This window comes from Pseudopodoces humilis, chromosome 16 (assembly GCF_049639895.1).
Source record: "Pseudopodoces humilis isolate 2021_Gansu_Grassland_sample_001 chromosome 16, ASM4963989v1, whole genome shotgun sequence".
Classification (NCBI taxonomy): domain Eukaryota; kingdom Metazoa; phylum Chordata; class Aves; order Passeriformes; family Paridae; genus Pseudopodoces; species Pseudopodoces humilis.
Genome location: NC_142215.1, coordinates 3,264,351 through 3,291,280, shown reverse-complemented (window position 1 = coordinate 3,291,280; position 26,930 = coordinate 3,264,351). Strand labels below are relative to the sequence as shown.

The 26,930-nt window shown below is 43.7% G+C and overlaps 1 protein-coding gene across 2 annotated transcripts in view; it reads right to left on the bottom strand.

Moving 5' to 3' along the window:
• The window catches only part of ADAMTS17 (ADAM metallopeptidase with thrombospondin type 1 motif 17), a 154,695-nt gene that overhangs the window by 19,806 nt on the left and 107,959 nt on the right, over positions 1-26,930 (bottom strand). For both annotated transcript variants that reach the window (XM_088063372.1, XM_088063373.1), the window contains 5 exons: positions 23,793-23,873; positions 19,024-19,181; positions 15,014-15,173; positions 12,983-13,118; positions 1,200-1,404 (listed from right to left, as the gene is read on the bottom strand). In XM_088063372.1, the coding sequence (XP_087919498.1) occupies positions 1,200-1,404; positions 12,983-13,118; positions 15,014-15,173; positions 19,024-19,181; positions 23,793-23,873 (740 nt within the window). The remainder of the gene's footprint in view (positions 1-1,199; positions 1,405-12,982; positions 13,119-15,013; positions 15,174-19,023; positions 19,182-23,792; positions 23,874-26,930) is intronic.

Below are 26,930 nucleotides of genomic sequence, written 5' to 3'. Positions count from 1 at the left end.
CCTAATCTCAGCTATAAACAGTTCAGCTGGTTTAGCTATAAGAAATAAAGAGGGCATCATCTGAAAGGGGAATGTCTACAACACACAAAAGACCTATCAGACAACTTACTAAAACCTTGGTGTGTTTCTGCACATCTTTTGTAACAAAAGAACTCAGAAAAATCACGAATCTCATGCACCAGTGAATGGATCCAGCACCCCACTGAAAGGGAACACTGCTCTCACTTAACCATCACCTCTCTTGCCAAACTAAGACTTCCTGTCCAGGAGGTGCACAATGAAATCCCATTGTGTTTGTGAGAAGACAGTTTTCCTCAGGATCCCTTCTATCCTGAGCTTCTGTGACTTTTAAGCACATTTCAACCAATAATATTTAGCAAAATCACTTTGACAATGTTTTAAACAGGAGCTCCCTGTTCCAAATAAAGGTGAATAATGAGGAATCCTTCCCACAGGAAGGGTTGTTGCAAGACAGCCAGGCTGGAATGAGGCTGGTAGAGCTCCAACCCTGCACCCAGAGTGAAAGGAGCTCATCACTCAGGTAGCCCAGCAAATACAATATCAAAGTGAACATGAGCATCCTGTAAGGAATGTTACAGGGTACAAAGCTGCCCTGTACTGAGTCCTGGTCTTGAACTGCAGGCACACTCCCAGATCACTCTGCTGCTAAACGAAACACAGGGTAACTGGCTCAATCTCCCATTATTTACATCAGAAATGCATTCATAACACTTGGGAAAAAATTCTTAACTCTGCAACTACTCTGAGATGCACCTTTTATACAAAATACAGGCAGCTTTTTCTTGTTCCTGGAATTACACAAAAGAAGGCTGGATAGGACCCAAAGGCTGTACATTCTCTGTAACATGCAGACGCCTGATAAGCCTGGTATTTCTCATACCACATTTAAATGGAGCCAGAAGCCCTGTGTTACTGCACTTCTGGCCTCAGGTCAATGAAAAGTTTTTCCTTCTTGGTCAGAGTTTTCAGATAGAAAGATACAGTCACTAGAGCACCCTGCCTTACTGACTCATCTGGTCTGGAAACCAAATCTCAGCTCCTCACTGCTCATCTCAACAGATGAGAGTCCTGCCCAGCAGTCCAGTGCTCTGAGGATGCTGAGCATGAGAACCACGGATTAAGTCCAGTGTATCTGGAGTTCTGAGGAGTCTGGCTCCTTTCTGGAGTGAAGTTCCTACCTTTGACCACTCTGATGCTTCCCAGATGGACAGGCAGTCCCGTCCCTCACAGCTCTGCACCGTGGCTGGTTTGTTGCCCAGGCAGTAGAGATCCCTGGTGTTGACATAGGTGCCATTCTGCAGCTGATAAACACAAGTGACCTCCCGGTGCTGTACACCCTTCTCACAAGTGGCAGAGCAGGGGCTCCAGTGACCAGTCACCCACCTGGGAAGGAGCCAGAGGATAAATGTTAACAAACTGTATAAAATATTAATAGCAATTATAAAATAGCAATTGAATAAAATATTATGCTTCGCTTAAAACCAGTGAGAAATGGGCAGCTCTTCCTGGATTTGTGGGTGCTTTGATGGTGCTGTGCTGTTGTCACTGATCCCCTCTGGGAGCTGAAGTGCGTACACCAGGAGCTGTCAGTATGCAAGTGAATATTCCCTCCTGACTCCACGCCAGGCAAAACCCCAAACTCTGCATCACTCCCTTTAACCCCACTCTCTGCAGTGGGGCTGCTTTTTTCCCTCAGATAAAGCCAGTCTTTTCTGCAGACCATCCTGCAAGACCATTCCTTGCAAGGCAAAGGAGGCATCCTCCCCTCTCTGCATTCCAGCTCCACTGACTCCAGCAAGTGTTGGAAGCACCAGAGCGCAGCTACAGGACAGTGAATAAAGTGTCTAAGAAGGATCTGAAGGAGGAGGGATGGAGGGAAGGATGTTTTTTTCTAAAAGAAAAGCAACATTGATCTTTAGCTTCCTGCAATCTGTCAGTGAGGAGCATGTTCTCTGTAATTACAGGCATTCCTGGATGGAGTGAGGGACTGGAGCAATAACTGTGCAGCCATTGAGCACCAGAAGGTTCTCATGCCTTTCTCACCAAGCAATTGACCTTCTAGCCTGTTATTCAGGACTGTCATCCAGATTAGTATCCCTACACCATTACACCATGAATCTCTTACTTGTCACCCAGTCCTGTGATGTCTATTATGGTAAGTGGCCCAAACAAGACTTCCCAAAAACAGGTCTGCTGAGAAATACTATTTCATTCTGCTGAAGGCTCCTGTAGTCTAGATAGAGCAACTTATTCACCACATTTCTTTTGAAGCTGTTGTGTGTTACTTCTCTGAAATGAATTAAACAACTGTTTCCCATCTTCCCGTTCCTGAAGGGAGGAAAATCAGTTCAGCACCATTTGTAGAAACATCTTCACCTGCTGCAATTGTCATGAATTTATTTGTAAATTCCGTGACTGGCATGACAGCACTGATGACTGCACTGACATTGAAGGCAGAAGCCATTTGGTTTGAGCAGGACTGGGCAGACTGGCTGCCTGTCTTTTGTGGAACAGGGCCCTGCTCAAATGTTCCTGTGCATTAAAGCAGTTGACTGACACATCTGTGAATTTCTGTTGGCTAAAACAGCTGGTGCAACACCAAACCTGTTTCTCCAGACTGCAGTTCTGGTGCATCTCTGCAGCCTAGGGCTCGGTATTTCTCATATGGAATGGGAAAATGTCAGCTGGGAAATTGAATACTAGGGCTGAAAGACTGACAAAAATAGCCCTAAAGTGCAGAAATCAGTGTTCACTAAAATTAATAACCAGGCCCCCTTGGTATCAGCTGGGCTCTGCCCTGTTGGAGCAAACATGAGGGAATTATCCACCTGGGGGAAGGAACCCTTTGACAAAGGCCTGAAGGGATGAAATGACTGTGCTTTATGAGCTGAATGTTAGTCACAAGGCTGGGAAAGGGTTCTGTCCAGGCTCCACTCAGCTAATATTCACTTCAGCACTGTGCTCTCACTGTGATCTACAGCTACTGGCAAAAGAAAAAAGAGAAAGGGGCTGAAAGCAAAGGAGAAAGATAAAAATACATTCTTGGCAGAAGCTGCCCGTGAGCCTGCATCTAGGATGGGCAGCACACAGCATGCCAGCTACTTCCAAGATGCCTTAAGAAGAAAGGTTATGGCTTTCCTTTTAGGAAGGAAAATTCCTTTCTATTTTTTTTGATTGTTGCTCTTGTGGAGGGAAGAAATCACCTGATTTCCACCTTGTTTGCTGGTCTCTAGTCAGTACCACTACAGGCATGACAAGAGCGTAACTAGAAAATCAGCACAGAAAAAACAAGTATTATCATCATGAGAAGAAAGATTGCACAGGGAACAAGCTCAAACCCAGGGTACCAATACAAAGATGTGCCTGTGGTGAAAACAATCTCCAGCTTTTTCCTTGGAGAGGTCAGCTTCAGCCACCATCCATCACATCCACTCCTGATTCCAACCCTGTGGTTACAAATCAGGTGAGGCAATGCTGTAAGGGATCTCTGAAACCTCACAGCCCACTCTGCCCCGCCTTGTGACAGTCAAAATACTTAGAAATTAAAGGCTATTTTAAAATGGTGGTTTTACTTTTACATCCAGGAGACTTGTGACATTAAATGTTTGAACAATACTAATATGTAAAGTAGGTTATTTTCAAAAGCACCAAGGAGATGATCACTTTGACCACTAAACTTCATCCTCTTAGTGAAATCTATGCTTGAATCAATGGCTTGTAAAAACAATCTGGCAAACAAGTAAAGGTGAGTCCCACATACTGTCCTGGCAGTGCCGTGAACCCCCACAGTTCCCCCATATTCTCCTTCACAGGCAGCTGAAAATATTGTTTCAGTGCCTGTAACACGCAGGAACTGTAACAATGTTTCAACAATGTTCACAACCAGAGTGGCAAGACAATGGATTTATGGATAAAGTGATTGAAGAATAAAATTTTTGCCAGTTTCAAATTTTTGGAAGGAATTTGCAGTAAGATATTAGCAGAATTACTATCTGCAAGTAATATACACACAGGAGAGAAAAATGTGATTTGTAAATGGTATCACATGCTGGTAACTATTAAGTTGCACCCCAGGTAGATTTTTGTCTCTACACTGTCATTACACCTTCTGAACACACCTGAGTTTAACAACAAGACCTACTTAGAGGGTGATTTTTTTAAAGAAAGGGTAGGTATTTTTCTTATGACAATGTCAAAAATAACTCCAGTGTTCTAACTCCAAACCCCAGGCTGGCTCTGTATTATTGACTAAGCCAATTAACTGCTGTACACTAAGCCCTGTGTATACCATATAAAGCATTTGGCTTACAGTTACACTTTAAGCCTGTAAACTGATCTTAGGGATTGCTTGACACCAGAGTTCTTTTCAGTTTGGTCTTTTCCTCCCAGGTTATAACCTATCTTCTTGGGACCATGAGAATTCTCCAGCTGGGGTCCCAGGAGAGCCTCTCATTTTGCCAACAAGCACTGATTTACGTGACAAACACACTCATATTTCTCACAACCACAGGGATGGCTTTATCCCAGGTATTATTTTTTGTAATCTTACCTCTACAGAAGATTCAAGAGCTGAGTGATCCTTGCTGGTGGTTAGATTCAGGAAGAAAGTGATGAGCTTTTAAGCAAAGATTTTACCCTAGTCAGTGGCTGTCTTTCTAGCTAAAATATGCCCAGAAGCGTGTGATTTTTAAAAGCTTCAAAAAGCTGGGATGGGCAGGACATGCAATCTGAGAGGGCTCCTCTAAATCTTTGTCTTCTGAGTCTTCCTCAACCTCTGACCTCTCAGTATCTCTTCTGAGGAATTGGGAGCTCTTCCTCTAATCTGCTTTGGCAACATTCATCTGGAAGGCCCCTGGAGCAATCTTGAGATATCTTTTGGAGATTCAGTTCATCATTTGGTCTTTCTATGGTCTGGATTAGTCATTAACCTTGAATTATCTACTCTACCTACTTGCCTAGACTCCCACATTTTCTAGGAAAAAAATTGCCTGCAGCACAATGAACATAAACCCAGGGGAGATGTATGTCTGCAAATGAGGGCTTGTAGCTAAAGATTTGGGAAAAAAAAATATTAGGAAGATAAAACGGATCAAGGCTGAAGGATGGGGGTGAGGGAGTGCAATTAAAAGACATGAGGTCACTTTTCTGAGATTTGCAGCCTCTTATAGCATAAAGCCATTACATCTTCTGGGGTAAATACTGCAGCCCATTAAATTTCCCCTGGTTGTTTCTGCCCTGAGCCCTGCAAAAGAACGGTGTTCTCTTCCCCTAACTACACATCCATGCCATGTTCCCACATTCCCTCACTACCTACAGGATGCTTTTGTTGCCTTCCCAATGCTACAAGTGACATTAATTTCCTTGCTTTCACAGTAATAGCTCAGATATGACCAAAGACATGTTTGCAATAACACCTTTTTTTGTTATTAAGCCCGGTTTTTTTAGAGCTGGCTCTTACCTACAAGCAATTTAGAGCCTGTACTACTACTCAGAAAAGCATCAGAGGACACTTCCTACAAAACATGTCTGAAAAAGCTCTTTGACAGAAACTTATCTAAAACCCTGTAATCATAGGATTCTAATAGATTTGATTGAAAATCTTTTGGTTTAATGCACAGGTGAGGATAACTCTGTGCCCAGTTAGCATTGGTTGTTTTTAGCACCATTTTGTGATGCAAAATCATGGCGAAATTACTCTTAGTTTTCTGAGGCACCTGGATGAAACCGTGTCTCTACTGATTTAGGCAAAAATTCAGACCAGCTTTCAGCAGGGCCAGGATTTTACATTGGATAATTTTAGCAAGGAGAATTGGAAAAGATTTCTGAGAATCAGTCATGTGGAACTGACAGATATACTTTGCTTACAGCTGTCAAACCAAGCTCATGCTCGACTATGTAGAAGAAAAGTCTCTTTACAAATGGAATTGTGTTTTCCATGAAACACACACACATTCTGCTGTGGACTGTCCTCTCCTGAAGCCCTCCACCATCTCTCTGCTGCACTGGGCTCAAAGCAATCAGGTGAATCTTGTCTTTTGAGAACAGGTTGTGCCACACCCAGTCACTAGAAGGCTTTTTTTAAAATTTTTTTGAGAAAAGTACAAGGAATCTAGTAGAATAATACAGCTGCTGATGTTGAAAGTAGGACTCCAAGACTAACATTCCTGTCTGATTGCCTTTATAAACAGTGCTCAGTAATTTTCCAGTACAGTAGTCATTCTGCTAACAGACTTGCCAACTTTCACTCACACAGGTTTCTTTTTTTTTCTAGTGATTATCATTTTGACAGCTTTTTTGTGGTTTTTTTTTTTTCAATTTCTCACCAACAAAATCAGCTATGGAACAATGTTTTATAATTTACATACACCCTGGGAAGTTCTTTTTTTAAATGGAAGCCATTGTATTCCCTCTCCTCCCTGAGATGAGCAGATCTCTCAGTGTGGGGTTGGTGTGAGGTGTCCTGCTGGCTGGCACCAAGGGACAGAATTTCAACACTCTCAGAGCTCCTCTGCAGTGAGTTTCCCCTACCTGCCCACCTCCACAGCAGGTGTAGCTTTAATGGGGCAACTGCTTTCCAGCTCCATTCCCTGTCTTTCCAGGAAGGCAGTGCCGCCTTCTCAGCTCCCACCACATGATGCAAACTGTGAAGATCATTACAGCAGGCAGCAGGAGGAGTGGATTTCACAATTAAATATTTTGCTAGATTATCCTGCTAATCCTTTTCTGTGGGTTAGAACTGCACTTGGCCTGTAGAGCTTCAAAACAAAGCAGCACAGATCAAGTAACATTTTAAAGCAAGGCAATAGTCAACCACAAGGTTGGTGAGTCAAACACTGCACTGGGAAAGAACATGATGGAAACCAGCCTGGGTGTTTACACCAAAGCTAAGGGACCTGTCTCATGACTCCATGTGGAAAATAATGCCAAATTAACTCATGCTCTAGCAAGTCATCTTGGATTGTTTGATGTAAATGCATTTAGCAGTAGCCAATAAGCACTTTTCATTCTACCCTGCCTGTTCCCCAACCTTCTCTGCCAGAATTAGTCCATTGAGTTGAGTTGCTGGATTTGCTGGAAGACACAAGCAAATTGTCTTTCAGTGGCTAATTAGCCACTGATTGGTACTTAATGACCTGCCTACAACCTGAAGCACAGGAGATTTTGTCTCCTTCTGGTGGATGGGGATCCACATCAACTCACCTGGGCCCCAGATGTGCCCACAGCAGGACATCAGCCACCTCCTCACAAGGGTGCCCAGGAGTGTTTCAGGTTTTCTGGTCTGCAGAATTTTGGCTTTTGCTTCTGCAAGTCCCCTGGTAACCCTGCTGCAGGCAGTGTCCCCAAGGAGCTGCCACCAGAGCGCAGCATTCCCTGCTCCAGCCGGTCCAGCACAGTCCTGGCAAATTCATTAAGCTCAAACTGATTCTGGAGATCCCAACTCCAGCTTTGGGAAGTACTTCAAAATGAGCTCTTACGTGGTGCCTCCTTGGATCAGAGGGTGCTAACATTACTATTGATGCCAGATTTCCAGGCTAAAATGAAACCCTCCCCACGACTGTTCCTTCTTTTTTTTTTTCATGTAACCAAATCCAACACACACCAAGGATGTTTCTGTGCACAAGGCACAGACAAGGGTTTGAACCTGTTGGCATTGAACCTTATGGATGATAAACATTTGTACAGCTTCCAGAAGAGCCTGACTGCATTAATGAAAGGACTGACCCATTTGGAAGCCATTGAATGTCCAGCTCAGCCCCTTCAGTTAACAAAATCCCAATTCCCTCCAGTTTAGTGCAATTTCTATACAGCACTGTGAGTAATTTGCTGACAGTCTCAGAGTTTTCCAGCATATTTTCCCCCCAAATTCTACTATTTGCAAGACTACCACTTCACAAAATAAATCTGAAATAGTTTTCCTCCCCATCTACTTGTGGTGAGAACACACAGAAATAGGGTGCAAACAGCCCGGAATCAGGGGGACAGACTGATTCCTGTATTATTCTGGTTTCTGTATTCCTGGGCTGTTAAAACAGAGCACTGTCACAGGGATATGGCAGAGTCTAGAAGGCAAGGTTGATTCTCAGTCAGCACATGGATATACACCCTGAGCCTAAATCACACCAGGAATCAAAGCAATGGGCACTATCAACCATCACACACTGAGGCACCATTATTTTGGCACTCCCCAGCCTTTGGTCACGTTTTTGAGGTGCTGAGCCAGCTGGGGCCTTGACTGACTCTTAGAACTGGCTTAATTTTTCCCCAGTGGGCACTGTTGTGGTGTGTGAGCCCTTGGAGAACCTGGTGCTGGATTCCAGCCCATGGATGGAAAGTGAAAGGGAAAGAGAAGAAAGAAAGGAAATGATCCATGTAACCACAGAGCTGACCCCAGCAGCGTGCCAGCTTTTAGAGCTGATTTGGAGGGCAACAATAATCAAGGACACAGTGGTAAAAGGAAGCAAGATAGGCTTCCTCCAGGCAAAACTCATTGGCTGCATTTCTCTGACTAAAATAACTGGTTTTCCAGACAAAGGAAATGTGGTAGATTTAATCTGTTTGGTGAAGAACTCCTTTTGCTGCATGGGAAATGCTTACTGGTGGCATGCTGGGAAACATGGATATAATTGTGTAATTCATAGAGAAGTGTGAGCTGGCCGCCCATCAGCACCTTCAGTGCTGCAAAGGAGTATCAGGTATGAAGGGAATTTAGATCAGTTTCTAGTGGGCTTCCTGAAAGGTCTGTCTTGCATTTGATCTAATTTAGTATGCTCATTAATGACCTTGGCACAAAAAGAAGAAAACTGCTGAAAAAGTGGGTAAAAATGCTGACAATACAAAGCCTAGAAGCAGTGTCAATGCCTCAGAGGATTAGGATGTCATACAGGAAAAACTGAATAACCTTGAGTACTGCAATAACAAAGCTAGGATGGAAATAAACAGCACACAGTGCAAGGCTGAGTGCTCAGGGACCAGTAACAAGCATTTCTGTGTTAAAGTAGGGTTCATACAATGAAATAAATAAGGAGGAAAACATCTCGAATTACTCTAAGCCACAAATATGATGCAGTCATGAAAAAAAGCAATAAGAAGTTAAAGTAATGGATTTAGCCCAGAAAAATGATGGAAAGAGGAGATACAATGGTTTGTTGCATCCTGTGGCAAATAGCCTAAGGCAGAGAGGAAGGGAGGGAAAATACTGTGTGAGCTGATGCACAAAAAAAAAAAGGCTGAAAAATGACAATGAGTAACAGGCTAGAAATAAAAGGTTCTGACCCACATGAAGAGCAAGGTCAAAGGAGAACCTTCCAGTGAGGGAAGGAGCCTGTGGATAAAGCTCAGCTTATAGGAAGGAGTCTAAGACATGTTTCTGGTAGTAGCAGAAAACTAACCCTTGGGCTCAGGAGATACTTTAAAGTCCTAAACAGTGAAACTAAGGGCTCAGGGTCTCCCGTGGTTTTCTGTAGATGCAGCCAGGGATTTCTGGCATTTATGCTGCTGTTCAGCATCCATGTAAGAATACCAAATATTCAGCAGGCCCCTGAAAGGACTCAACCTCTCCTAAAATCTCTTACAGCAAAGAGGAGAAAAACTACCAGCGTTTGCACACAGTCCATTACAAGTCCAACAGTTGGGGAATTTCATGTGGTTTTGGTGCTTTTCCTGCGTTGGAGGGGAGCAGTTTCATAGCCACAGACCCAACCATGCATGTAGAAGTGTGTGGCCACTGGCAGAGCTGTGTTTTCAGTGAAAACAGCTGATGCGATCTGTGATTTCTGAGTCTGGTGCCAGCCCCAGGGCTGGCTGTGCCGGAGTATTTGGGTTGGTGCTCCGCGTGCTGGAAGCGACCCATACGCACCGCATGCAGGAATCCAGATTCCATCTGGTTACAGCGGGCTTTTGTAAAAAATATCTAAAGAGCTAGGCAAAGGATTAGAATAAAGAGGTGCTAATAGGGTGCAGTTGGGACAGGAAAGGAAGCTGTAAAGAATTTAATGGAAAAAGAGGGTCAAGGAACATAAAAAATAAAATAGGAAGAAAAAGAGGCATTTTTTTAAAAGGTGAAAGAGTAACAATAATAAAGAATGAAAGATTCTTTTATTTTTGCCAGTTTCAACAAAACCCTTAAGAAAATTCTCTTCTCTGACGTTTAATTTTAAAACATGTCAATGTACCCAATCAAGTTTTAAATCCTGCTTTGTTTTTCTCAGATGCTGGGTTGCAGTTGGAGAATTCCAATCTTCTCCTTGGCCTCATGAAAGTACTGTCCCCTGCCCTACATTATTTGGCTCTCTTGAGAGGTGGCTGAAGTTCAAAGGAATATATAATTTACAAAGCACTTTGGGATCGTGCTGGAAGAAAGACACTGTTATTAATAACATACCCTTTTTTCCTCCTGATCACTTTATAAATGTGGGTAACTGCTTTTTTTATTTTTATTACAATCTCAACAGCCTCTTCCTGCACTTAAACAATATGATCTCACCCCATCCCAAGGAGTTTGCAATCTAGCTTATACATGGATTGAGAGAAGAAACAAAGGGACACTGTGGGATAGTGAATTCAAGTCACACAGCCCATCCAAAAGTGAAACAGAGACTGAGTGTCCTCTGACCCAGTCCTGCGCTGGCCAAAAGACCCCTCTCTAGAGATAAATACTCTGAAAGGTGATTCTCCTAAATTTTGAGTGAAAAGTGTAAATGCAATTAAAAATGCACAAAACAGAGAAGGTTTACTAGAGAAAGGAGAGCATTGTTCCTTCTTCTGAACTCAGGTGAAGGGCTTAGGTCTGAGTGGAAACGGGAAAGGACCTTATTGTAACAAGATGCTACAATAATTTTACTTGAAACCCTAAAACAAATTCAGGGCTCATAAAAAAAGCATTGACATGGTGAAAGAGAATGGTTTCTTTAAGATGTTCTTGGTCAGAGAATATGCTAAGCATGCATTTCTAATGTCTGGGTGGGCAAACGCAAGTGGAAATTTAAATTCTACAGAGGCACAGAGAATGTGCTTCTGAAAATGTTTCCAGTTAAAAGCATGTTAAGTGTGAAAGTGTAGTCTACACGGAGGGAGTGGGGGAGTGTGGTCTATCAGATCATCAGCAAGGATTCTGTGGCCTTTCCAGGTTCTAAGCACATTCAGTGTCTGCTGTCGTTACTCTGAAATAAACGGACCAATGAGTGTTCCTGTGCCAGAGCTCATTGCAGCTGGGCAGAACTGTGCTAAGCTGTGCCCATAAACTGCCTGGTGGCTCCACACAGAAGAACACAGGAGAAGAGAGACCTTGGAATAGCATTAAGGGCTGGACCTAATTCCCCAAAGGAACACAGCCTAGATACAGGAGCAGAGTAATCCTTTCTCAAGAGGTTTTGTGTGATTTAGCCTCACCCGCTGTGACTGCCCTGGATAGGCAGCAATGCCATGGTGGGAGGGCACCAAAGAGACTTCCCCAGGGGCTCAGGGTCATGGAGATCCCTCAGAGCACACCGTGGGTCTCAGGGCTCTGACAGACCTCATGGCCAGGACCTCCCATCCTTGCTCTCAGCTGGTAGAGGCAGAAGCTGCCCATGTCTTTCAGAACTTTTAAAGTTGCTTTTCTTCATCTCTACCACCTGGAACCCCTCCTATACCTGCCTGGGCTCACTCCAGTCTACTCCCAACAGCGTTCCAAAAGGTCTGGGAGAAATACTTCTGCCAGGACAGCAACACAAGCAGATGTTTCTTGTTTCTTTCTGAGAAAGTGACATGACCGAAATCCCAGCCTCACTGGACTTCCTCATGGAAATGACAGTTGTTTCTTTGAAGCCATGGGGATTTTGGCTCTGCTTACACACCAGGGTATCTCATTATACCTTTCAGTACTGCAAGTTGTACAGCAGCAACAACAGGCAGTGCAGACAGAAAACGAAACCTGAAGCAGCCTTATTGATGGATGATCTGACACTTCATTTCCCTGCTCCAGGGAACTTTAATCAGAGTGCAGGTCTAATTAGAAGGAAGTGTGCTGTTTGTTTTTCCCCCATTGTTTCTGCCAGCAGGATTAGCTCTGTAGGTGCATTTCTCCAGTTTGTCTGATTATCCGAGATGCAGAAGCCAGCAGGTTTATTTGAAGATTTTTTTTTAGGTATTGTTCAGCTTTATCCGAAGTTGATTTTACTACAGAATATTCTTAGTTGAAAGGAACCCACAAGGATCACTGAGTCCACCTCTGAAGTGCATGGACTAAACCCCTGATTCTGGTGTTATTCTAACTACCATCAAAATTGGAGTTTCTACACTACTCTCCAATTCTAAACATCACTGCAGGACAAGAGTGAACTTTTTTTGTTAGAAAACAAACTGAACAAATTAAGTTACCTTCCTGTCTTTTGTCATTTTGGCCAGAAATATCTTTTTTAATATAATACAGATCAAAATTAATTCAGCTAAAATGCTTGCCAAATGAAAAAAAAAATAAATTATTATTTTTAGAGATCTCTAATAACTAATGAGGAGAAAAGCACCCTAACTGAGGAAAGCTTCTAAAATGTGTTTCATCATAATTTAATTTCTTGACTTCAGGTTTTTGTAGTACTGTTTGACAGTTAATCAGACCCCATTCTGTGCTGATTCAAAAAAAGAAAGGTTAGATATGCAGTCACTGTACTCCTGTCTAACTTTATATTGTAAAATTGTTCTGCCTCCCAGGAGGCAACCAAGGGGAAAAGAAAACCATCCCCAAACAATGCATGAAGGCATGTAATCTGGCCTTACTGACCACAAATTAAATGGGCTTTGTCTGAGGTAATGAAAATCTGACCTGCTCAACAAAAGGAAATGAATATTACAGCTGCTTACTGTGGCTAACAATGTGTCCCAATACTTTGAGACGTTTTCACTGTGTTCACCAGATGGAGGCTTCGGAAAGGGGCAGTTTCTGAAGGGAAAGGATTTTGTTTTTTAGTGTTTTTTAACTCCTTACCGTGACTGGCAGGGGTGTGTGTTACATTTCCTGACCTGGGGCTCGGGGCGGGTCACTCGCTGGCAGTCACTGTCATTCACCAGTGTCATGGTCTTGTTAACGATCCGAGTGCAGGACACGATGGTTTTCCGCTCACCTGAAAGCCAAACCAAAAAGAAATGAACAAAACCAAGTCCACTCATCAACCAAAACTCAAAAGCTTAGGGCTCTCTGCTCCCTCTACCAGATGTACTCTACCACCTCTGCAAGAAATTTTATTCTCCACTTCTACCTGATCTTTTTACTGGCATGTTTTGGGTTGGTTTTTTTCAGAAAAGCTACAAATCTTTCCCCAGTAATCACGCAATTGAGTGTTTCACAGGAGCAGCAAGTTGGGCTTTCTCCTTCTAGTGTTTAAAGTGGAAACAAGCTTTAAAACAATTTGTTTTCATTTCTGGTTCCTCCTCCACAGGTAGCTGTGCCCTGTCATCACCTCGGGCAGATGTGCTGAAGTCACACGACCTCCTAGCCCCTGATAATGTGACTGATAATGATAGGACAGCTGCCTCCTGCTGCTCCCCAGGCAGGGAGTCAAGACGAAAAGGAGTGACCGAGGTTCAAGAGTCATCAGCTGGGCTTGTTAATATTTCAGAAGGAGAAAATAAAGCTACAAAAATAAGTTATTTCTCATCTTCTGCTCCTCCAGTCATATTGCTTTAAAATCCTTGTGGCAGGAGGCATCTCAGGAGGAGACAGCATTTCTCACATAAATTGTGCATCAGGAGTTTCATCCAGTGTGGCCCTCAGGGTTCAGCCTTCTACTGAGTGGCATCAGGAAAGCTGTGCCACAGGGAGCACGATAGTGACCAGATGTGACAAGGAAAGTGTCACTCCTGCACTGTGTCACTTTGCTTTACTGCTAATTACTTTGGTTTCTCAGGTTTGCTTTCTAACCCTGAGTCTGCGTCAGATTGAGTTTATTCACCATCTGCAACTGATAATAAAAAATAACTCCCATTCTGTTAATAAAAAATATGCAAACTTGTGTATGGAAAGGAGAAAGGCCCTTCTCAGCTTTGATAAGTGGCAAAAGCACTGGACAGCTAAAATAAAAGTCCAATTATCAAGCTGCTACTGTTGGGAACCATGCTGGCAGACATGATTTGATTCAAATTTGTCTGCAGGCTTACAACAAAAATCAGAAGAGCCACAAATAAATTTCCTTTTCACTCATCTGAGGGTTTAGTGGGTTAAAAATTATTATTTTAATGCACAAGTAGAAGTGTCTATTCTAAAATGAGTCCTATTTACAGAAAAAAATCAGTAATTTCAGTACACAGAGGGCAGTGAGCCTGTAAATGTGAAGATGAGCTCTTTCCTTCTGTCATGTCACATCATAAATAGCTGAGTCTGCTGGTGAAGACAGACTGCCCAGAACGCTTGGAAATGATCTGTTTTCCTCAGGGAACAATCTACTTCTTCCAGCACTAAAAATGCAATGGACAGTGTCTGACAAACCCATCTCTGGTTTCACAGCATCAGCTCCCCCCAGGGCTCCAGCAGATCCATCTGGGCACATCCAGGGATCTTCTGGGAAGGGAGCTGTGCCGCGTGCTCCTGGACTCCCAGCACATCCACCCGGCACGGGAGCACCCGATGCAAATCTCCAGGAGCTGTCACAGCAGCACTGCCCCGCTCCATCCCTGAGGAGGGAAGTGCCTTTCCCTGAGCGTGCCTGGTCCTGTGGAAGTGCTGCTCCAGGAATGTGATGGGAGCTGGAGGCATGGGGCTGCACACAGCGCCTGGAGCCATCCATGCACCAGGAATCCAGGTGCAGCTCCAGCCTTCGGTGACAGAGCAGTGTCCCTGCCAAAAGGCTGGCTGGAAATCAACTGTGGGGATGGGGATCAGAGCTGGGAGAGCTGGTGAGAATGAGCTTTCATTGAATTAATTATGGCCAAGTTCATTTTCATGGCCAATTTCTACCTCTCCTGTGGCTGGAGCCTGCAAACATCACACAGGGATTCCTACCAAGCTTCCCGGTGTCCCTACCTCCTCCACACTGCACACTGCATCCTTCCCATCCGCTGTGCGTCCAGATGTACAAGGAATCCTGTTGCTTTTCTGGCTCGCTTCTGTTTTCAGCAGTATAGTTTACAGGGATGGTGTATTCATAATGAATTCCATAATTCTGGTCATGGAATAACAGCACCTGGTTCAGCAGGAAAAGAGAGGCTGTTGCAACACACTGTGCTGAGAGAACCAACAGGCTGTAAGATAGCACTGCTGGAAATGCTGGCTCAGGAAAAAATTCCTAAAATATAAATACCTTGTAAAAGGTAACCAAATCTTTATCTAGAAATCTTTATCTAGAAAACTTAAATTACAATGGTACAGTGCAACTGCAGAAGCAAGAACTGCTTATGATTTGTGAATATCTAAAGCACTCACAGGGATGTCTAAACCTGGAATTCAAGGCCTAACTTTCAGCCTCATATGTAATCAGCAGGACACTGGCTATTCAAAGAGAAAGACAACAGGAAGCATTAAATCAGCACTTTTCATATAACAACTACTTTCAAGAGCATCTAGAGTTAAACATCTGAAAGAACAAGGTGATGATTCTCAGAGTAAAAACTGCATAAAAAGTCCCTTGTCTCCAGGTGAATGTGGCATTCAAGGCAAGCATGACTATTCCTGCTGACAAGCTGTAGCAGGATTTTACTTCTCAGAAAACTGTGGATGACAAGCAAAAGCCGTATCATACAGCTGCTGGCAACATATATTTCATCCCTGCTTATTGCTAGAGGAAGGTGAAACCTGCTTCCAACAGCAGGCTATTTCCTATGGAACCACTTGTGATGTCTCCGGTGTTATTACTCCAAAATTCCCTCACTATTAACAAAGGAACTGAGAAAAATGTTTATGTTTTCACCATAGGCAGATGAGAGTACTGGTCCTGTTTTGATTTACATGTTGGACTTCATTTGGCTCTCACTTTCTCTGGCTTGAGTCAGAACTGATTGGAAGATCTCCATCGCATGGAGGATGGGGTCCATGGAATCTGAGTTACCACAGTATTAACAAATGCCACAGAAGTACTACTGTAATGTTCATGCTGTGGCTTTAAACTTAATTATACTTATTATTCCATGATCTGAGCAGCACTAGACAGATGAATTGTGCTGGCTTTTGTCATCTACTGAAATAGGAGCAATGCCTTATCAAATAAGGTATTTTAAGCTCATTAAATGGAGCAAGCAGCTGCCTGTTTGAAAAAAAGACAAATCTGCAAATGCTACTTTCTCCCAACAATAATTGTTTCCCCTTCAGATTTGCACAAATAATTCCTACTTAACCAATAACCTCACTAAAGCTGTCAGGAGCTCGTTTAACCAAAGAAATGCGCTGAAAGAAGGGGTCCTGGCAGCCTGTGCTAAGAACACTGGAGGGACTCCACAAACTCAGCATTCCAGGAGCTTCTCTGCACAGGGCAGAATCCTGGGCAGATGAGCCTCTTCCAGAGGATGTGGGGAACAAAGACATGATTTTGCTTCAGCTACAGAGGGAGCCTCACTAGCAGGACCGAATACCAGGGTTGAAACCAGCCAGCCATCATTACAATTTCAAAGATGAATGTTGTTTTTTTTAAACACAATTCAAATACCAGGCAGCCAGAGGCAGAGAGCTTGAGCCCTGCTCTGGCTTTCTTGAAGTGCAGGAGATATGAACTCCTGTTCTACAGAACTGATCAGTCAGCCTTGTCTAAAGCCCCCTTCTGCTCTGGGAGTGTTTGGTTGTCCTCTGTTGCACAAGGAGGACTAGCACAGGCCTACTTACACAAACATCAGTTTCTCCAAGAAATACACACACAGCAATGCACTTGGAGAAAAGCCTCGAGTATTAAAAACCAGCTCCTAAAAAGAAATCCTTATTATCTCAATATGGGTGCAAGACTAGTGAATCTAAAGGCCCATATGAAACCAATTTCATGCAATTTCATAGCCATATATAATTGGGGTGTGTGTGTATGTGTGTATAATTGGTTTCAAATGCAGGTCACAATGGATTGACTGAAGCTTCTGGCTCTTTGTCAGTCCAGTGTATTCCACCACTGTTTGAACAACAGTTTTCTATTTAGAGGGAACTGGTAACCATCCTGCCTTTCTTGTGTTGAAAGAATGAAACTCACCACCCTGTACCAAGGAAAAGATTTGTATCTGATTTGAAGCAAAGACTTTATGTGTGCTTTGTTTACCACTGGTAGTGATTTAAAACCACATGTTTTTTAATGGTCTGGTAATTTTTACATTCCTCATTTTTAATCATTTCTGTAAAGGAAGGTGAAGAAGGAACATTTCCTCTGCTTATGTCTACTGAAAGAGCCTGTGTGTATCTGGACACTCATAGAGAAGCTCAAAATCACTCCTTTCCTATGTTAGCTACTTACTCCTTAGTGAAGGAGAACTGAGCATTTCTTTAAAACCAAAGCTCTGCTGAATCTGAGGTTCACAAAATGCCAACAACCAGATTTTTCTGCAGTGGACCTCAATCAAGTAATGCCCCGGAAGGTTCCAAGAGCTGCCAAAGGAACCCTGCACAGCATCTTTCCAAATGGTACCTGTGCAACTCCTGTTTCTCACATGAGGTTGGGAAGACCTTGGCAGTACAAGATACTTTATCAGAGTCCTGGTTTCAGGAGGGAAGGCTTGTGTTAAGGCCAAAGTCAAGCAGAAGCTGATGTTTCTGATGGTGAAGAAGGTGCCTGGTGCCTCCTTTGAGAGGGCACACCCTGGGTTACACAGGTGAGCCAGGAAGGTGCTGGTGTGCCCAACCCTGCACCTCTGACTATTCCAGCTGTAATCTCTTTGAACCCAGCTTTACACTGGCCTGTGAGCCTGTAAACTCACTCATCTATCTGAGAAAGCAAAGACAAAACCCCTCATGTTCCTGTGTGGCAGATTTTGACACCAAGAAGGTACTGACAAAGTGGAGTATTACTGTCAACTTTTTGTGCATGTGAAAAGTTCAGGCTTCTTTGGAGCTTTTCAAACTGGGTCAGGAAGTGTTGCACAATGAACACCAGCAAGCCAAAAAAATCAGGTGAGGGAAGGGAGAGAATGCTGACTTTTAGCAGTGCTTACAGAGAGCCTTTAGAGAACAAACATGGCAAAAACTCACAAGGAGAAGAAACAGCACAGAAAAAAAAATGGAATAGAATAAAAAAGTTACAGGAAACAATGAAAATACTAATATACTTTCTATGCAAACCTTGCTACAGAACCTGTAAAGCTTTCTGCAGACTTTTAAACAGATATATGAGACAAGAATTATTACAGCTGTCTCACAGATACAAATGATAAGGTTACACCAGCATTAAGGGACTGGCCCATGGGTCACTCTGTCACCCACCAGTGACAGCTCTGGGACCACAGTCCTGCTCTTCTCCCTGCTTTGGACTTCTCATTCATGCTCAGCCACATGGCTGCTCATAAAATACCAAGCTGGATTAACAGAAGGGCTATGCTGAACATTAGGAAAAAATGTCAAAAAACACCTTAAACTACATACAATTGAAAAAACAATATAGAGAAAACAAAGAACATTTCTGTGTGTAATTAATTCATTACTTAGATTCAAAATCATATATATCATCTGTGCATGCTAGATCTGCACCTCTTCTGTTAGAGAGCAGAGTACTTAAACACCAGACATCCTGGCAAGAGATGAAAAGACATTTTAGCAAATATGCTTTTATGTGAGTGATCAGGTATGTCCAAGAAATAAGAAAGGTCCTTGAGAACATACATCCTCTAGAATGGACCTGTCTGGGACACATTACAGGGGTATCCTGCACTGGACACGAGCTGAATGGGACACTGCCTGCTCCCCCAGAATGGAGCATCACTTTTTGAGTGGTGAGCTGGGCTTCTCCAGCCCCTGCAATGCTGCAAAAGAACACTGTGGTGAGGAAGCAAACAATCAAAATTTAACTTTCAGCTAGTATATAAACCCTTTCTGTTGCATCACTTAAGAAACACAAACAAAGGATATAAAGTTACCATCAAGTGCAGTGGTATTTTAGTTGGTCCTTTGGCAGAGATTTTCTCCCACAGCCCCCTTCGCACGTACCGGACAGTGGTGCCTGCGATCTGAAACTCACCAGGAAGCTCAATTTTCCAGTCGCTGTTAATGGATCTCTTACTGGAATCTTTTAAAGCTGGAATGAATCAAACACCACAGAATGAAATGCAAGCAAATTGTAATTACAATACAGACTACTGAGCCTTTGTCTCAAGCTACCTCAAGCCCAAGATGCAGAAACCTTGATGTGAGTTTAAAAGAATAAAACCCTCCACTTTTAGATGGCCCATTGTAATGTTTCTAACTTGGATATATTCTGTACTTCAGTTGATGACAGTATTTTAAAGAATTAACATAAAATTCATAGATCATTTATCTCTAAACTCTCCTTTTAAATGCAACAACTCCGCAACTTAGTTTCCATGCAGAATTTTCTTTCAGTTTCCAGATTTTGAGACCACGTTTTCTTAAACTCTCCTTGAGAAAAAGATCAATCAAATCTTTGTTGCTTCACATGTGAAGATTTGCAAGTGCAAAATACAACTGATGCTGTGTTTGCGTGTGCTCTGTGTGAAAACAAAATGTGAACTTGGCCACCCTCTTTTCAGAGTCCAAGTGCTGGACACAAACATACAAGGTCAGGTGCTGTAGGATTAAACTCATCCTGTGCATCAAGGCCAACTTGGAAAGCTCAACTGCAGAAGGAGGATGAATATTGAGAAGAAAAGATACTTGGAGCTGTATGTCCTTTCTTCCAGCATAACTATTGCATCAGGATCACTGATGTCCTTCAAACACTCAAAGACAACTCCAGCCATAAGGGCATCACATTACTGCTGACTCATCAGTGGAAGCTGGTCTAGGGATTGATGTGTTTTCTGTGTTAGAACGGAAGCAGAGTTATCCAGATGTTGGTGTGATGCACTGAGGGAAGAGAAAATTGGCAGACCCTGTTGCAGAGGAAAGTGCCAGGCCCCTTTGTGGAGATCCATTCACCGTGATCAAATCTGCCCTGACAGCAGACAGACAGAATATCCCACATGTTACTGGGCTTCCTTAGTTCAAGGTTAACTGTGTCTTTTGGCTAAGCCTTTAACAAGATGTTTTTTTAATCTCTAGCATCTCATGCCTATTTTATTCTCTTCCAGTAAAGAACACAACTTTGCTCTCGCTTAACTGAGTGTGTTGCAAGAAGGTAGAGAAGCTGTTCAATAGCAGCTTCTTTTGGAAGTCAATAGGAAATCTCCTATTGTCATCCCTTTGGATCAAGCCTCCATAGCCTGCAAACCCTCCTGGGTGTGCTTAGGATACACATATATAATTTGTAATATCTAAACTCTGGGGGAATCTGGAGCAAGTGGAGGTCAGAATGCTCTCTGCATCTGCATGTGCCTTTTGGAGGACCTGTACACTGGGAACTGCTGGGAAAAGGTGGGTATCTGTTCTGCTGCACACAACACTCCTGACAGCTCTCAGAATCCCATCAGAGGCTTCAAAATCAGGCTGAAGGGGAATTGAAGTGGGAGAATATTTTTTCTGAGGAAAATTTCCTCTGGCACACAGCCTGGAGTACGAAGGTGTCCTGACATTTACATGCTACAGCAATGTGTCTCTCCCTATGGCTAACTTCACTTTCTGCTTTGTTCCTCAAAGTGCCTTCTGCAAGCTCCAGACACAATTCTGAAGCAGGATTGCTTTCCTCTCCCAAGGCCTAGTGGCTTCCAGGCAGATCAAAGGAGCCACCACGCTGGCCCTGAGGAGCCATGAACACAACTAATCAAAGCTGTGGATGAGATAAAACTATCTCCAAGCAGCATAGCTGACTAGGAAAGATATCCCAGCACATGCTCAAAACTGTCAAAGGGGTTGAGTGACGTAAGTCATGCTTTGGTTCCAGCTCACCATCAAAGGGAGATAATTTGCTGATGAAAACCAACGTTTCATCTTTGTGAACCTCTTTTCTAGGCAGGGTTTGACTTTGATTGCTGCAGGCACTGCTCCCTCAATGGCTGAGGAGATGGAGAGTTTGGCAACAGACCTGTTCTCAAAGGTGCTCCTTGAGGACTACAGGAATTGCACTGGGGACTCAGCAGAGCATTTGGGCCAAAGTGTTTTCATTGCTGTTTGCCCCCACTGCCCCATCAGCAAGATCACTGCTGCAGCTACAAAACCTTCCATGTCTCAGACACAGAGAACTCAAACTGCTTTTGTCACACACAACCACTGGCTGGCTCTGCCCAGCCCCAGAGCTGACAGAACTAAACTCAAACATGTACAGTACAAGAGCAGGAGGAATAGGAACCCCAGCAACAACCTGTAACTTCTGTTTTTCTTGTTGGCTGGAAGGCAGGAACTGGACAATCAACTTTTAAACCTGGCATCTAGTCAGATCTTTATTTCCACCTTGGGTCCCTCCAGCTTGCTTCCCAGCCTGTGGACACAAACTGCCCAGGCATTTCCTATTCAAGGTGGTTTTCGAGAGTTACAGCCAGCCAAGGCAGCCAGCGTGGGTTGCCTGTAGGTGGAGGGAAATTCTTCAGGCACTGCTCCCAGCACATGGAATAATGATTCCAAATTATGCTCGGCTTCTTTCCAAAATGTTGTACCTGGTTCTGAGCAGAAATAGGACCTGATTGGACTCGGCTTTGTCAGCACTATTGAAATACAAAATCCTTCCACACTCAGACCTGAATTTAGGAGTGACTGGGGATTTTTTCCTTTGTCATGTTTATTGTCCTACTGGAACCCCTCTGCTGCTATTCTTCATCTCATTTCAGCAAGACATTGGGTATCTTTTCTTTGTGTTGAGAGTTCCTTGAAAGAGAAAACCCTGGAAAGCTTAGAGAGGTTCTCCTGGCTCCTAACCACGAACCAAAGAGCTGAAAGAACTCAAAGCTTTAAAACAGCCAGATTTTTATCTATCTTTATGTGATGCAAACAGGGCCAACTCCTACTCTCAAAAATATGAAATCCTAATCTTCACCACCCGGTGGGGAACCATCAGCTTTAGTCAAGGTTATGTTGTCCCAGGGAAGGGCAGTCTTTAACTCCATGTAAGACACTCAGTGCTCTGCTATCCGCCAAAGCCCAAATACCCTGTGTAAACCCCACCAAAGCAAACAAAAAGGCTGATTTCCACAAGGCAGAGCACTTGCAAAACCCAAAGAAACACTGGCTCCCATTGTTCCACCAGGCTTTGCTATGTCAAACATCTCACGTGTAGGCGGGATCCTCTGGCAGGCTGGCTAAAGCATTATGGAAATAGGAGCAGTGGTGATATTCCTTCCTACCAAGAAGTGGCCCAAATGCCAATGGTTTTGATCAAAGGGCAGCTGAATGACATAATTTGCCCTCCTTTTTTCCCCCTGAATCTGGAGTGAAAGAGAACAAAAGCATCTTTCCTGGAGATACTGCCAACTGTGGCAACATCTCAAGACAGAAAACCAATAGCACAAGACCTGAAATCCTGACACAACCACTATGCAAACATTTTCAGCAGCATCTGATAATTCCAGTGCTGGATATTAACATCTCATTTTGGCTGGAGATGAAGAATTATAAGCAAAAGATATGCCAATCAGAAACCAAGGTCTGAGCTTTGCTCTGACTCCTTGCATAGCCATGAGCAAGCTGGAACACTTCAGTTTCCTCTTCCACAATACAGAGTGACAAACTCTGCAATCCTCTCAGAGCTCCTTTCTCTCTGGAAGCAATGCCAAGGCCATGAAGCTCTGATTGTGCCAGGGACCTTTCACGTGTCAGGGGTATTTTGTATCTTGGGCAATTTTCCTTGAAGCCTCTGCTCTGTTACAGGTTTCCTGTGTAAATTCAGGGCCATGGGGCATTAGTGTTTCTGTGACCTGGATTCCCTAGAAGTGATGGGGATAAAACCCTTTATCTATTGCACAGTAATGACAGAGAAGGAAATGCCACAAACATTGGAGAGAAGAGGCAGAAGACAAGACTGACAGATCCTCAGTGTAACTGACTGGCTGCACTTTACAAATGCCATTCTGACCTTTAATTTATGCAATGAGTAACTGAACAATAAATTAATTGACAGATTCTGCCCTACAATAACCTCACATGCAAATCCTACCCATCAGCCTCATCTAAACCTTTTATTCCCAACAGGAAAAGGAGGAGAGGATGCCTGTTCCCCTCTAAAGGAATGCAGAAGTAGAAATGACAAGAGGATTAAACACATTTTTTTGCCTGATAAAATAGAGGCAAGTGGACTAGAGACTGCAGCTAAGCCCATCTCAGAGTCAGGATCAGGTCTTGGGTACAGCATCCAGTGAAAGTATGCTGCTGTAGGAAATGGCAGCAGGTTACTGAGGGATATCAGCTGCCCTGTCCTGCCTCTGCTTCAGACTGAGCTGGGCGCCTTCCTATCAGTACCTCTGCTGTTCCCTTCTGTAAACACACTGTTCTCTTCCCCACTCCCTCCTGAAGTGCTCCTGGCAGCTCTGTGCAAGCCACTGCCAAGTTCTGCTCAGGAACTCTTCTGTCTGTATATAAAAGTACTCTCTGGTCCTTCCAGGTTGCACAGGGCCTGTAAGTGTCACATACTATCACATCACAAAAACATGAAACCAAGCCACAAAAGCAGAGATTGCAGCAAGACTCAAATCACCAGCCCCTCCCTGGCAGCAATAAACCTTACAGGACACTTAGAGAAAGGTCATTTTAAAAAGAAAACAGAGCTGAATTTTAATCAAAACATTTTTTTCTTTTGTCTTTTTACCCAGAAAGCTGTGAGCAGGTTTATCCTCAACCACTCTGATCCGCCGGGCACCCGCAGGGATCACAGCGGCTTCGATGTAACCTACAGCAACAAAAAAGGGGTGAATGAAAGCAGGGCCAGCCAGGATCAGCCATCCCATATCTCCCGTGAAAAACTCAACTCCAGGCTGGGGATTGAGTGAGAAACACTCCAGATGAGATCCCTGTGCTGGCAGCCGATTCTCACTGCTGTGACAGGCGTGGTCATGACTAACATTTCAGCAGAAATGCATGTGTGCTGCTCAGCTGTAACTTCAGGCTTGTTAATTAGCTCTCATTAGATCTGCACCCTTCCAATCATCCTGGTTTTCCTGCAGTACTGACAGAGATGTGTGAGGACACGGCCAAGTGAGACTGTCAGGAGCAACACTACACAGAACAGACATTTGAAATTATGTTTCCAGTAGATGCTCCTGCTTCGTCCTCCCTGTCAAGGCTGTGGTGTCAGAAGGGACTCACTTCCACAAAACTTTTTGATGATGAGGGGAAAAAAGCTTGTTTTCACTTACATTTCAGCTCTGTACAAAAATTCTGGAGGAGATAATGATCTTGCACTTGCTGCTAAGAATTCAACAGCTCAGATTTAATGCAATCACAGAGCTGGAAGTTTCTCCAGGACTGACCACTGGTCACCTCTAAACAATTTTTGAAGACCAATTTTGACTCACAGAATACAGTAAGAATAAGCAGGAGCTACTAGCAATAAACTAGGAAATGTAGCCTGTTTTCCCCCACTATGGAGACATGTGGAGTTACAGACTTGCTCCATGGGGTGGAAGTGGTGCCTTTAAATGATAAAGCAGAGGAACACTAGGGCCCATTTCAAAGAGCCAGGCAGAGTTTTTCCACTGGCTTCACTGGACTTTGAATCAGGCCTTTGCAGATGACACTAATCTCATCACAACCATGACTTGATTCCTTCTAATTGGCCACCCAGTTTACTTTGCAGTGTATCACTTGGCACCTTTTTGGGGTTATTGCTGTCCTCTTTCTTTGAGATGTTAAGCAGCTTATCCTGTATGTTCCCTCATCCACTTTTCTTGCTTTAAAGGGCTCTGTGAAGCTGTTCTGTATCACTGATGCCTTTATGGGAATTGTGGGCTGTCTAGGGCAATGGGTTGGAAAGTGCTGGCACAGGGAGCAGCGATTGCTTTAGCACTTAGCAGTGTTCAGGGAGCTATTTCAGGGATAAAAGTGTAGCTGAACAGCCCTGCTTTTGCTGTGCTGATACAGGGAGGACTCATAGGAGTATGGTGACAGCCTCTCACACCTCAGGACCAAGTGATTCTCCTGCCACTGTGACACGGAGTGAGACAGATTTGGGTTCTCAGATGGTGGATTAATTTCCTGAGTATTCATTTCAAGAGTAAGGCTTGAGCTCTTGGGTTTCATCAGGTGCAGAGGGTGGGCAGCTGACTTGGGCCACACAGGCTCCCTCTTTCCCTGATTTGTTGTATCTGAATGACACTTTCATCTGACCCTTCAACTCAGTTCTCTTTGCACTTGTTCCTCCTCACTTACTTCTCCCTTACTCAGGGTATCTCAGAAATGGTCACTCATCCCTTGCAGAAAAACCAGAGAGAGGGGCAGCAGAGCTCAAACCTTGTCTGTGCACAGAAGGCAGAGCAAAGGCTCTCCCAGCTGCCATTTCAACCTGGCTTTCACCAGGAAAAATCATTACTTCCAGGGTCAATTTTCCAAATGAAGTACTGAAATCTGATATGAAATCACACAGATGTTGGGGTTTATCTTAGACATTGCCAGGAGTTGGTTTTTCACCAGCTGAGATATCAAATCCCAGTCAACACAGAGTGTTTCAGATATCAAACATCCTCACTGCACCCCATGCAGCTGCATATAAACCCAACCAACAACTACTTAAGACATGAACACACAGCAAAAGTGTGACCAGTGACAGTCTGTCACAGGGAAACAGCTCCTGAGACACCCCTGAACACCCCTGTTAGGAAGCCAGTTTGGAACATGCCCAAGTTTCAGGTAATTTAATGTCCCTACTAGAGGACTATTTATTTATTTATTCAGTTTTAAAACCAGATACAAATGCCCAGAGCTAAATCATGCAGGGTTCAGAGACAAAGTTACTCTGAATTTAGTGGAAGGCAGTAACTAAGTTCAGTGAACTCTGGATCTGTCCCCTGACCCAGCAGCAGCCAGGAGTGTGTCACACTGCTTTAGAGGTGAGCAAACTCTGGAGCTGTGCTGCAGGCTCAGCTCAAGCCATAAATACACTCATTTCATCACTGTGCCATGAAAGAAACACCACGTGGAAAAGTGATTTTCATGTTACTTTTTACAATAGTAAATAGTGAAGTGTGAGCTATTAATAGAGTATTAGTTCTGGAGACTGTTTGGTTTGGTCTCGCACCAGATTTTTTCTCCTTGTGTAATTTCTAATCCTGATTGATGGCTTTGGGGGGCTGCACTCACAGCTCCTGAATAAGAAGAAACACTCTGTTAGCTCACTGTGCCACAAACCTGACTGCTGACCTTCACTCTCTTGTTAGAGAACTGCCAAATGCTTTGCAGCAGTTTGGATCTGACCTGTCCTCTCAGAGGTGAAGCAGAACCCTTGGGCATGTCCCAGCAGGAGCATCTGGACACTCTCATTTGTTATCTCCAGCAATGTTGGGGGAGTTAGTGGTTGAATTCTGCTGCAAACAGACTGGATATCACCCATGCAAATTTGCCACAGGTACAAACTTGGATCACCTCCACCACTGCACTCTGGTCCACAGAGCTGGTGGGAGGCTTCTGGTCACAGATTCCTGATCTTTGAGATAACTGCACCAGGAAACACCTCCAGTGTTTTCCAGGCACATTTTATTAAGCAAACTGTAACTGCAGATTGCCAGAAAGATTATCAAGTGTCAGCTAGAACGACAAAAAAAAAAGTCTCAGAGTTGGCCCTGAGTCAAGGACTCTAAAAGCTCTTCTAGGTCTTAGGATAATTGTCTGCAAGGCCGGGGTTTGCAAGGTTGAGCTTAAAGTTCTGCTTTAAATGAGGAACTGCTTAAAGACTGATGAGATTTGGCAACTATCAGGCAGTATTTTTAGTAATTTCACCCATAAATCAGCCTGC